The sequence below is a fragment of the Hemicordylus capensis genome, chromosome 1 (assembly GCF_027244095.1).
Source record: "Hemicordylus capensis ecotype Gifberg chromosome 1, rHemCap1.1.pri, whole genome shotgun sequence".
Classification (NCBI taxonomy): Eukaryota; Metazoa; Chordata; class Lepidosauria; order Squamata; family Cordylidae; genus Hemicordylus; species Hemicordylus capensis.
The window spans coordinates 14767388-14780959 of NC_069657.1; the positions used below are offsets into that span (position 1 = coordinate 14767388).

The window sequence follows — 13572 nt, forward strand, 5'->3', positions numbered from 1 at the left end:
CTGATCCCCGCAAACCTTGCCACCATCTCTAATTATATGGTTCTAAATCTTCACCACTTTGATCAATAATTTTGGAAAAGCAGATCACATGAAGCTGTTTATATGGTGTTAGAACATTGGCCCATCTAGCTCAGGGATTCTCAACCTGAGTCCCCAGACGTTGTTGAACGACAACAGCCTTTGGCCATTGTGGCTGGGGGTGATAGAAGTTGTAAGTTGGGCCATAGAAAATGGCCTTATACTGAGTCAGGCCACTGGCCCATCTAACTCAGTATTGTCTACACCAGGGCTGCTCAACTTTGGCCCTCCTGCAGATGTTGGCCTACAATTCCCATAATCCCTGGATATTGGCCACTGTGGCTGGGGATTGTGGGAGCTGCAGTCCAAAAACAGCTGGGGAGCATAAGTTGAGCAGGCCTGGTCTATACTGACTGGCAGCAGCCCTCGGAGGTTTCAGGCAGGAGTCTTTCCTAGCCCTACCTGGAGATGCTGCCAGGGATTGAACCTGGGACCTTCTGCATGGAAGAAGATGCTGGACTGGGTCTCATGATCAGTGAGACCCAGTTTAGGGCGCTGAGCGGGAAGAGCGGGCTAAGCCCGCTCTCCCCACTCACGAGCGGGCAGGGAGCCCTGGGCAGCCAGATTGGCTGCCCACATGATGGCCGGCTCCGAGCCGGAGCCGGTGGGGGGTGGGGAACTCAGGGGCTGTGCGGCCCTCGGAAGCTCCAGTATGCCCTGCGCGAGTGTGCAGGGCATACTGGGGAGACCCCCGAGCCGGGAGGCTGCTTTTAAGCCTCCCGGCCGGGGGTCTACTCACAAGTAGCCGCGGCGCGGAGCCGTGCTGCTGCTACTCACGAGCAGATAGCCTGGTTTGCAAACCCGGGCTAAGGGGCAGGCTACAGGAGCGGGTTAGCCGCTCCAGAACCACCGGGCTCGGCTGCGAGCCCGGTGGTTCTTACGCTCACAAAAATCGGGCTAGGATTTTCCTAGCCCGATTTTTGTGATCGTAAGAATACCCCCGCTGTATCGCTGAGCTATGGTGCCCTCCCCCAAGGGGAATATCTTACAACAGACAGTGCTCACATATAGTCACCCATTCAAATGCAGACCAAGAGGATCCCTGCTTAGTAAAGGGGACAATTCATGCTTGCTATTGCAAGACTGTCTCTCCACCCAACAACCTCTGGGGACCCAAGGTTGGGAACACCTGATCTATCCTAATACTGATTGTATTCTCTGACAAGCAGCAGCTTTTCCATTAGGCACTTGATGCCTGAATCCTTTTACAGGAGATGCCAAAGACTGAACCAGGGTCCTTCTACAGGCAAAGGATGGGCCTTTTCAGTGAGCTGTGGTCCCTTATGTTTCAAACAAATAAATATGTTTCTTCTTTTGATTTGATTTCCCCCCCCCCCCCTTTCTTTCTTCCCAGAGAGTCATTTGACTCTTTGGCTTGGCTGGCAGATTCTTTGAGGAAGTCCGGATTTTCGAGCGACGAAGTAGCTCAAGAGACTTCCCAACTTGCCAGCAGATACAAGGCGTTGCTCAGCCACACCCGTAAAAGGCTTGGAGATTCTCAGGTGTGTTCTGCAGAAGAAAAGAACTTTGAAGAACTTGCCCAGAGCATGTTCTCCTGGGTGCAGAGGCTGAAAGAATCGGTCCTCGCGCTGAGCTCCGAAGAACCCAAGACACAGTTGGAAGAAAGACTGCGCCAAATCAAGGTACTGAAAGACCTAGGGGCTCTACCTATTGCTCCTGTGATGATGTGATTTCTTCCCCCTGTAGACCCCAGTCTATTGTAGACACAGTACCCCAGTCCAGAGGTTCTCACATTTGGGTCCTCAGATGTTGCTGTACTACAACTCCCATTATCCCTACCCACAGGATGATGGGGATTGTCGTCCAACAACATCTGGATTCTCAAGTTTGAGAACCCCTGCTCTAACCACTGTGGTTAAGAGATTCAAATCAAGCTGTAGAACTGTGTTTACTAGAGCTGAGTGGGAAATAAGTCACATGGAAGGGATTGCCAACTCCCTACCAGTTGAGCCTGGATTGGGCCTCTTCTGCTTTCATCTTATTTATTTATTTGGGAATGTATCTACCATCCTTCCAAACTTTAGAGCTGCCTTATCAGCTCATTGATCCATCTAGCTCAGTATCATCTACGCCAAGGCTGCTCAACTTTGGCCCTCCTGCTGATGTTGGCCTACAACTCCCATAATTCCTGGCTATTGGCAACTGTGGCTGGGGATTATGGAAGTTGTAGTCCAAAAACTGCTGGAGGGGGCTAGGCTGAGGAGGCCTGGTCTACACTGATTGGCAGCGGCGCTCCAAGGTTTCAGGCAGGAGTGTTTCCCAGCCCTACCTAGAGATGCTGCCGGGGATTGAACCTGGGACCTTCTGCAGGCAAAGCAGAGGCTCTGCCTCTGAGCAACCGCCCTGTCCAGCTATTTATGGTTGTCTCAACAATAATAGTTTAGATCAGGGGTTCTCAAACTTGGGTCCCCAGATGTTGGATTACAACTCCGATCCTTCAGCCATTGTGGTTGGGAATGATGGAAGTTGCAATCCAACATCTGGGGACCCAAGTTTGAGAAACCCTGGCATGGGCGATTGTCTGAACCTGGCCTAAAACCTATTTTGTGACCTATAACTGCACAGTTCAGCCGTTGCTTTTAAGCAGCGGGAGAAAAGAGCAGGAGACGGGGTGTGCATCATATGTACTGTACATGTGTGTGTATGGTGTAGAAGATACCTTCTCAACAGTAAATTAAATCAATTAAGTGCTGTATCTTATCTTGCAGGAGGTTGTATTGCTGAAAGATGAGGGCGATGCTAAACTGCAAAACATCGCAGCTCTTGGAGAACACTTGAGGAGAGACGATGGGAGCAAGAACCTGGCTCTTCAGCAAATGGTTTCTGACATCCGAAATCAGTGGGAATGCACCATTAATCTGGCCACTGATTATCTAAGGTAACACAAACATTACAAGGAAACCTCTCATCTAGCTGGAAGAGATCTTGGGGTCAGCAGCCTCCTCCGTAGTCAGGTTTCCCTAGATCTCACAGAGGCAGTAAACCTGGGTCTGGACTGTACCGCTTCTGGTGGCAGCTGGGTGTTTGCATGACGGAATGCTTTGGCACCCACAGAAAAACCCCTGCACATAGAAAAATGGGTATCAAGCAGGAGGGCTCCAGCCTAGCCTTCTCCCTGATATGCTAGTTGTCTTAATGAAGGGATTTTTTTAAATGGAAAAGCATTCAATCTTGTGATGACTCTACCCTGTGGTTCTGGACACAATCCGTACAATCCGGATTGTACCTCTACCCTGTGGTACAATCCGGGTTTTTCATCTCAGTGAGAACTGGACCATAAGAAGAAACCTGCTGGATCATGCCATAGGTCCATTTAGTCCAGGGGTTTGCGACCTTGAGTGCCCAGATGTTCTTGGACTACAACTCCCATTGTCCCCTGCCACCATGGCCAAAGGCTGGAGTGATGGGAGTTGTAATTCAGCAGCATCTGGGAAAGCAAGGCTGGGGACATCCTCCAGTCCAACATCCTGTTATCTACTACAGCCAGCCAGTATGCTAATATTATTATGCCCTTATGCAAATCTTTGGTGCAGCCACATTTGGAGTACTGCGTACAGTTCTGGTCACCATATCTTAAGAAGCACATTGTAGAACTGGAAAAGGTGCAGAAGAAGGCAACCTAGACGATCAGGGGCCTGGAGCACTTTCCATATGAGGCCAGGCTGCAGCATCTGGGGCTCTTTAGTTTGGAAAAGAGGCAATTACAGGGAGACATGATCGAGGTATATAAAATGATGCATGGAGTAGAGAGAGTGGGGTAGGGCTGGGAAAGACTCCTTCCTGTAACCTTAGAGAGAGTTAGTTTAGATGATACTGAGCTAGATGGATCAATAGTCCGACCCCATATAAGGCAGCTTCCTATATTTCTATACACACTTTTTTTTTTAAAGCGGGAACTATTAAAAGGGGAATTGATTTTTCCCTCTTTAGGCATCAAGAACAACTCCAGCTTCAAAAGGAACAAGACCGGAGAAGAGAAGATGATATCAGAGCCGCACTGTGTGAACTGGGAAAGCAGACGCAGGAATTTGGTCTTGATCTTCAGCCTGGTTCACAGGAGCTGCACAGTCAGTTAGCAGATGATGCCGCACTCCTACAGGAAGCTGAAAACTTAACCTTCCTTTTAAATGATTTGGAAAGCCAACACAATTCCCTAGGGGAGGTCACTGACAGCTCCTCGGCCAAAAAGTCACTGATGGCATTGCAGCATCTCCATGAAAGTCTCCTCAGCCATCTGCAGGTTGGTCCTATGGCAGATTTGCTGCTCTTCTGAGAACTTTCTCTTGCTGGAAGCAGATGGAGCCCTCTCACAGACTGAGGTCATTCGCACAATCAAAAACTGTGCTCTACCCAGGTTTGGGAGCTGTGTGTACTCCCAATTTTCATTTGTGTGGAAGCAAGGTAAGAGGGAAACCTGGGTAGAAGTGACTGTATGGAAGCAAGGTAGGAGAACAAGCTTCCCAGGTCTTCCTCTTACCTTGCTTCCACACAGGTTTTGATTGTGTAGATCAGGGATTCTCAACGTTGGGTCCCCAGATGTTATTGGACTTCAACTCCCAACTTCCAGTGACTGTTGCTGGTGTCTAACGTATGTTTTGTTTTAGAATGTGAGCCCTTTGGGGACAGGGAGTCATCTTATTTATTTATTGTTTCTCTTTGTAAACCACCCTGAGCTATTTTTGGAAGGGCGGTGTAGAAATTGAAATCATCATCCACATCATCATCATCATCATCCCCAGGCCCAGTGGCCCTTGGCTGGGGATTATGGGAGTTGAAGTCCAATAACATCTGGGGAACCAACGCTGAGAATCCCTGGGGTAAATGGCCTCATTGTGTTTTGCCAGGTTTTAGCAAAAACCTTCCTGTTTAGACAGGCATTTGATGGCTGACTTTGCTGTTTGCTGCTCTGCTGCTGAGTGGTTTTTCATTGAACCACTGTTCTCTCTTATTCATTGTACAACACTTGGAGCTTTCTGGAAAAAGCAGTTTATAAGTCAAATAAATAATAACATTCAAATAATTTAGCCAGCTTTCTAAGAAGTATCCTTTGAATGAAAGGAAAACATGGCTATTTCCCATGCCACGTAAACCATATTAACCATTGAACTTCTTGGGAAAATACATTTGGTTAGAATTTAAGCTTGCTTTAAAAATATATTTCCTGGAATGGAATGGCATATTTGTGTTATTCCAGTACTATTATGATGACACAGTATAGTATATCCAATACTTGTTACATTTCCTTGGGTTCTTCCTTTTTTGTTGTAATCTAAATATTTTGGCCAAAATCCTAACATTTTGCATGCTAGTTAGTTATGCTCAGTCTGGAGTTTGTGATCTAGACTAGTGCTGTGCTGGGCCAAACTTGTACTTGCACAGCAAGGTGTACATCCAGTGGCATGCCTCATATGTTCTGCAGGGAACATTTGCGCAATAGCACAATTCCACAAATCCCCGTCACATACTGCTGCTCTGCAGTCTTCTTGCATGAGTGCAGCTTTGTTTATTTCACAGGCTTGGTTTTAGAATGGCTGCAAGCATACATACATATGTACATGCCTTATTTATCTATATCTATATATACAGGTTGAGTATCCCTTATCCGGACATCTGAAATCCGGAATGCTTCAAAATCCGGACACCACACTATAACAAAAACAGAAAAACAAAACACCTCAGCTCACTCGCTCGCTGATTCCCAATTTTGCTGCTTTTAAACATGCAGTCAACTGTTAGTGACAGGGGTTTTGTCTGTAATTCTCTCTAGTTGCAGCTCTGAGCTTTTTAATGTTTTTGATGTTCTCGCTTTGGTGCTAGAGGGAAAAGGGAAAGCTGCCACTCCTCCACCCCCTGCTCAGTTTGGTGCCTGCTCTGTTGGCATCTCTTTTGGCGCCCTGGATCCCATGCCCAAGATATCACGTTGTGCAAATATTCCAAAATCCGGAAAAATCCAAAATCTGGAACACTTCTGGTCCCAAGCAGTCCAAATAAGGGATACTCAACCTGTATGTGTGTGTGTGTGTGTGTGTGTACACACAGACAGTATTTCTCTAAGGCATACCCATTGCTAATCCCATGCGTGGCAGGTCCTGCAAGAGTTCATGAGTTAATGCAAGAGTTCATGCAAGAGTTCATGCAAGAGTTCATGAGTTCCTGCAAGAGTTCATGAGTTCAAGAGTTCATGCTGCCGGCAGGGGGAGAAAATGGTGGCGGTGGGCAGACGAGGGTGAAGAAAATGGTGGTGGGCGGTGGGTGGGTGGGGATAGAAAATGCAGGTGATGGTGGCACGGGAAAGAAGGCGGCTGGGCAGGCGGGGAATGAAAACTGCGGGGTGCGGGGAGGCTAAGAAGAGAGGCAAAACTGAAAGGAAGGGGGGAAGGAGTGGTGAGTACTAGAGGCACAGATGCTCTGCGCCCGGCCCAGCTAGTATGAAGTATTTAACTATTGTTCAGCCTAGTCCTATGCATGTGCAGAAGTGTGCATGGGATTGACATCTCTAGGTGGGGCTAGGAAAGACTCCTATGTGAAATTTGGAAGAGCTGCTGCCAGTCAGTGTAGATAATACTGAGCAAGATGGACCATCAGCCTGACAGGGTAGAAGACAGCTTCCTGTGTTTCTATCCAAACAACATGAGCCAGCGTGGTGTAGTGGTTAGAGTGCTGGACTAGGACTGGGGAGACCCGAGTTCAAATCCCCATTCAGCCATGATACTTGCTGGGTGACTCTGGGCCAGTCACTTCTCTCTCAGCCTAACCTAGTTCACAGGGTTGTTGTGATGAGAAACTTAAGTATGTAGTACATTGCTCTGGGCTCCTTGGAGGAAGAGCGGAATATAAAATGTAAAATAATAATAATGAGTCTTTCCCCAAACACATCAGCATAGAAGGCAGCTTCATGGATGTCGGGGAATATAATTGTTTCTCAAGGAAACGATGAATCATAGAGAAATCCAGGTGCTTTTGGTCTTTTGAAAATATTTCGACGCAATACAGTATTGGACATCCGTCATGCATATCTGTTGTGTTCTGCCTGTGACCATAATGTGCTAATGCGTAGGAACTTCTTGAATTCCAGAACGCAGCAGAGCTCTTAGAAGGCCATGCTGAGGAAGAACAACGCTGCAAAGAGCTGATGATGTGCTTGAGGGGTACTCTAAAGGGACTCTCGGAGCTTCCGGATATGGAGCAAAAGCAGGTCAGGAAGACGTTTTCAGCTGACTGAAGTATCCAGAAGTGTCCGTTCAGATTTGAATGGAATGGATGAGGCAGCACACATGGGAGAAGGCAATCCTTAAAGTTTCTCAAATTCACATTTAATCATTTTGATTTGGGAAAATGCTGTGCATTTAAATTGTAGGGATTTTTTTTTTAAGGGTTGTACAACTTCAGCCATCCAGATGTGTCATTGGACTACAATCCTTAAATTGCTGCACTGGGGGGTTCGGTTCTACGTTGAACTGGTTCGGTTCAATGGTTCCGGGGTCAAACCGAAACCCCCCCCCCATTCAGTCCAACCTCGGACCAAACCCCCTCGATGGTTCAGGGGGTTTGTTTTTTTTAATTTTACGTTTAGCCCCTTCGGGGCTAGAGGATGTCTAGAGGGCTTCCTCTAGGCCGCATGGGGGGTCTGCGAAGGTTCCCCCACCTCCGCCAGTCTCGGTCATCACTGCTGCTTCCTGTTTTGCCTATTTTTTTGGCCCCTCCCACTGAACTGAACTGGGGGGTGGGTTCTAAAGGGTGCCAGGCCCAACTGGTCAAGTCAGGTTTGAGTCCGGTGCGGGCTCGAACCGAATCGGGCCAGCCAGTTCCATGCACATCCCTACTGTTGAGCATGTGGGACAGGGCCTTCTTAGTCATGGACCCCTGTCTTTGGAATGCTCTAATCAAATAATACATTAAAAAATAATGTAATGTAATGTAATGTAATAATCCACTCCTCAGCCTCCATGAAAATTTTTAGGAAACAAGTAAAGACGTGGCTCTTCACCCAGGCTTTTAAATGAACATATTGTTTTTTACTGCTGCTGCTTTGTGTTTTATGTATTACTGTTTTATATAGTGGGGGGCTTGGATTTTTAAATAGAGATATTATTTTTATATTTATATTATCTGTACTTTTGTATTTTAATTGTGCTTTGTTTTAATTATATTGTAAAACACTTTGCAATTATTTTGATGAAAAGCAGTATAGAAATCGAACAATAGATATATAAACAAATAAAATAAATCCCCATCATTCCTCATTGGCCACTGTGGATGATGGGAGTTGAAGTCTAATGACAGCTGAAGGTCCAAAGCTGTGCAGCCCTGCATTAAAAATGAAAGAGGGGTGTCCAGAACGAAAACCTTTCTATACTCCATGAGGAGTCTGATTCATAGCTTGGCTCATTAAAAGCTCCAGGGGTCAGGGACCATTGCTCATGTGATGATCAGACTAATTGATCATCTATATCCTTTTTTTAAATCACAGCAGCACCATCTTCTACCCCAGCAACCACATATGGCTGTGCAGCACCAGAGTAAGCACAGAATGCTCTTCTTGCCTGCAAAGGTTTTCTATTCACTTCAGTGGAGAGGATAGTTCTGTGTGCAGATTCCTTTGTCAACATGGAGCTTTCTCCTCTGTTGAAATGAATGGCGATCCATGCAGACAGAAGGGCTCTGTGTATGCATCAGAATTAACATATGGTTCTGAATGGGGGGTGGAAATGTCCCTTTCTTTCTAGTTGCAGTCAAGTAAATCTCTCCTCTTGGGGAGGATTGCTGGTCTTGTGGAAGCAAGGATGGATTATCCCCTTTGCTAAGCAAGCTCTGCCTTGGTTTGCATTTGCATGGGAGACTAAATGTGAGCCCAGTTAAGTTATTCCCCTTAGAGAATGGGGCCATAGCTCAGTGGAAGAACAGAAAGACCCAGCGTCACTCCCTGGCATCTCCAGATAGGACTGGGAGAGATCCCTGTCTTGAAACTGTTGCTGGACTATAGTTCCCAGATGATGGGAATTGTAGTTCAACAGCAACTCCCAGATGATGGGAACTGTAGTTCAACGGCGGAGAGTCAAGGTTGCCAAGCTCTGGTGTAGACAGTACTGAGCTAGATGGACCAATGGTCAGTATGAGGCAGCTTGCTACGTTCCTAGGTCTCTGTGAGCAATTTCAGGAGCCTTTTATTGTATTTATTCACTACCTGTATTGCAAATGTCTTTATAGAAGAGATCCTCTGTATGTCTGTCAAAGAGCTTGGAATTATTTTTTGCTTTCTTCTTCATTAAAAGGTACAACAAAATCCTCTTTGTCAAACTGAAGGCACCTTGCAGGAGATTAAAGCTTTAGTACAGTCTATCAAGCAGAAGACCACCCCACTGGAGTGCAAGTTCATGAAGGATGAGGCAGATATGCCTCCACTGAAACACAAGAAGCATCTCAAGACTAAACTTGGACATGCAAAGAAAGGGGCTGGGGGTATCCAGAGTAATGTGCTCAAGCAAAACCGCAGGCTTTTGGATGAAATGCTGACCCAAGCAGAGGAAGGGGAAATGCCAGAGATGGGGAAGATGGTAATCTCTGATATTCCCTTTTCTGCTGAAGAAATGAACATTATAGACAGGCTTGAAGGATGCCAGGAAGGAAGATCAGTAAGTGTTGTGGGAAAGGGCATGCAACTTTTGTTTACCTAATGAAAAAGGAAACCTCACTGCCTCTCTTTCCTGAGATCCTGTTGAGTTTAAGTACATAAGAAGACTCCTGCAGGATCAAGCCATCTAGTCTACTTTCTGTTCCTACAGTGGCCAACAAGATGCCCCTGGGGGGGTCATAAGCCAGGCATGAAGACAAGAATCCTCCTCTCGTTGCCGCCCAGCAACTGGTATTCAGGGGTATACTGCCTTTGTATATGGAGGTTCCACTTAGCCATCATGTTGTACACTGCCCAGAGCCTCTGGATGGGGCAGTTTATAAGTGTAACATAAACAAACAAACAAACAAACAAACAAATAAAGAGTAATAGTCAGTAACAGACCTGCGCAACTGCCGTCATCCCCAGGCTATGGTGGTTGTGGACGATGGGAGTTGTTGTTCAGCAACACTTGGGGACTCAAGATTGGGAACCCCCATATTAATGACTGCTTTGTTCTGCACAAACCAGCACAGGTATTAAGATTGTCCCTGGAAGTGTGGTTGGTGGTGACTGCAGATAGGGCCTTTCCAGCTATGGCATTCTAGATTTAGAATGACCTTCCAGCAGGGGTGTATCTAGCGTAGGGCAGGCAGGGCACGTACCCTGGGCACCACTTGAAGGGGGCGCCATTTTTTTAAATCAAAAATTTTAAAAAATGGCCACCAAAAACAAAATGGCCACTGCACATGCTCAAATGGCCTCTGTGAGGCCCTAGGCCATGGCAAGCCTCGCAGAGGCTATTTGAGCATGTACAGTGGCCATTTTGTTTTCAGCAGCCATTTTGTTTAAACAAAATATATCTTTAAAAATGGCCACTCCACATGCTCAAATGGTCCCTGCTAGGCCCTAGAGGCCAGCGGGGGGAAGGGCAACCTTTGCAGATCTCTCCATGACCTTTATGAAGCCCCCCGAAGAGGCTACAGGTTTTTTTTAAAAAAAGATTAATATAATATAAGTCATTGTACACATATTTAGTTTGTCACTATGTACAGAGAATCAGGGCTTGTGAATATTAAGCTGAAGCTTATGAGCTAGGATTTTATTCATTTGCTCTTACTTTGCTTCTTGTGATAAGTGAGTTAAATGTGATGTCTTAATCATATGGCTATTAATGGTGAGTTTGTCTTTGAATCAGTGTGAAATCCTTAGTATTAAGGCCCACTGGGAGTTTCTTGCTCTCTTTCGCTCATTTTAACTGTCTTTCTGAAATACTAGAATATATTCCAAGCAGTGACACAGTTTACTCTGCATATCCTTTAATTATTTTCAGAGTATCTGGGGAAAGCCAAATTCTCCATTTATTTTTAAACCTTATGTAATAGTGATGCTACAATGCATAGTAGAGAATTAGACAGGCACTTCTGTTTAGTTTTCCAAGTACACCTCCACATAGTATTTGGGTATTTCATGAGCCCCAGCATTCTGAAATGTGTAGTTTTCCAGCATTTTTTGGTCTGGCTACGTCCACGGCTAAATGGTTTTTGAAATATTAAAAGATTAACGAGCTTGACTTGTATTTTTGAGCTGATATTATGGTAAAGTTATCTGAAAGATGGGTGTCAGATGTTTGGACAGGGGGCGCAATTTCAGTGCTTACCCTAGGCGCTATTTTCCCTAGATACGTCTCTGCCTTCCAGGGAGCCTTGCCTACCACAAATTGGATGTCTTTTCGGCACCATAGGAAGACTTTTTCATTTGCTCAGGAGATCTTTTGAGATCTCTTAGACCTGTTAAATTAGGGGTGGCCAACCTGGTTCTTCAGAGGTTGAACTACAACTCCCATTTTATTGCGACTACGGATAATCAGAGTAGGACTCCCAACAACAGCTGGAGACCTCTGCTACCGAATGGAAAGTTCTTCACATGGTTTGGTGCCCCTCAGTTAGTTCTTTCAATCTTTTGTCCTATTTATGCTCGTTCTGCTACTGGTGGATTTATTATTATGTAATCTTTTACTGATTTGCTTCATTTTTATTGTTTTAAATTCTGGGAATGTTTGGGCTGATGAGCAGCCTGTTAAATTATCACACAAAGAAAGGAAAAAGCAATATTCATTCCTGCTTATGAATTATGTCTTCTTTGATGCTCTGGCCGCCAAAAATTTCACAAGACTAAATTTGGCTCACACCTTTAATAATCCTGGACTTAATTACTTTATAACACATGGTGACATGATTATTCTTCAGCCTTTCTCTTCTAGTCTTTCATTTACTTAATTACTTCATTTTCTTGTCACCTGAAGGAAAAATCCTCCAGAATGAAAATTCAAAAAAGAAATAGAAAAGCTCCACAACATTTCCAGGAAGGCCAGACAATTGAAGAGCAATTGCCAACTTCCATGTTGGCTGAAGAGGGTCCGGTTTCGCTTGCTGAGGTAACTTGAGATATCTTTTTCTTTTCCTTCGCTCTGAGAACTTGCTTCCCTTAAAAAGGTTTAATGGGATGATTTTCAAAATGTCTTATGAAGGACAGCCATGCAACATTTTCCTCACCATTTCCTCACAAAGTTTCCTCAAATATTTCCTCACAAAGTTCCATGCCAGCTGCTGATCGTGTGGAATGATGAGGCCTTGGACGCTGTAAGAAACATGACTGCAGAACCACATGTGCTACCCACTGTCCTTCCACAGGGTTTCCAGCATTGACATGCCTGGCACATTGATTCCTGGGTAGTACAGCTGAATAGTGCTCTGAAAGAAGACCAGCACTTTATCCTGTTCTAGCTGAGCTGTTGGTTTCTGCTGAGTCAGGGATCTAAGACTGATACAGACCTCAGAGGAATCTGAACCTCCTCTTGCAGAGGAGAACTGTTCTTGTGGTAGTGAGCATGAATTGTTAACTTTGCTAAGTAGGATCTGCCTTGGTTTGCATTTGGATAGGTGAGTACATATTAGTGCAGTAAGATCATCCCCTCAGGGAATAGGGACATAGCTCAGTGGTACCTCATCTGCTTGCATGCAGAAGGTCCCAGTTTCACTCCTTGGCATCTCCAGGAGCTTTTTCAGACTGCGACTTACCATGACTTTACTTTAGGAGGGTGGGTATGCGTTCACATATTGGCCAGATTTCCCCCGAAGTCTGTGCGATATTTCAGAGAGCACTTCACACAATTCGGGTTTTTTCATCCATATTGGAACCGAGCCTGATTTATGTCCAGGGTAAAAAAATCCTCTTTTTGTGTTGGAGTATCCGTTATGTCCCAAACTTACAGTAAAGCCTCATGGTAAACCCAAGGTAAAGCCTGCTGTCTGAAAAGCCTCCAGGTAGGGCTTGAAGAGCTGCTGCCAATCAGTGTAGATAATACTGAGCTGGATGGACCAATGGTCTGACTCGGTATAAGGCAGCTTCCTATTTCCTATTCTCAGCCAGTAATTTCTCCTATCCAAAGCCAGTAAGAGAGCTTCATGCTTTCTCTCTCCAACTTCTAGAAGTGGAAGAGTGTGCAGGCAGCATGCCTGTAGCATCTGGATTAATGAGATATTCAAACTTCAGGCAATCTGCCTCGCTCTGTTGTTATTAATTCACATTGCCATAGAAGCCTTTGATATAGTCATTTGGGGTCTCAACATATAGACATTTGGGGAATACAGGAGGGGCTTACCATTGCCTTTCAGCATCTTCCTATATCGCTGCTGCCCGTTATAGTACCAGCGGGGATTCAAACCAGCAACCCTCTGCTTGTTAGTCAAGCATTTTCCCGCTGCCCCATCATGTGGCTATAGCCCTCCTGCATTTCAGGCAGATGCTGGGGAAAGAATCTGGGCTCCTCGCATGCAAAACCTGTGTTCTAACAGTGAGCA

At 45.5% G+C, this 13572-nt stretch overlaps 1 protein-coding gene across 8 annotated transcripts in view; it reads left to right on the forward strand.

Moving 5' to 3' along the window:
- The window catches only part of SYNE2 (spectrin repeat containing nuclear envelope protein 2), a 368664-nt gene that overhangs the window by 131724 nt on the left and 223368 nt on the right, over positions 1 to 13572 (forward strand). For all 8 annotated transcript variants that reach the window (XM_053287390.1, XM_053287373.1, XM_053287409.1 and 5 more), the window contains exons 39-44: positions 1433 to 1721; positions 2808 to 2977; positions 4030 to 4339; positions 7175 to 7294; positions 9372 to 9731; positions 12015 to 12146. In XM_053287390.1, the coding sequence (XP_053143365.1) occupies positions 1433 to 1721; positions 2808 to 2977; positions 4030 to 4339; positions 7175 to 7294; positions 9372 to 9731; positions 12015 to 12146 (1381 nt within the window). The remainder of the gene's footprint in view (positions 1 to 1432; positions 1722 to 2807; positions 2978 to 4029; positions 4340 to 7174; positions 7295 to 9371; positions 9732 to 12014; positions 12147 to 13572) is intronic.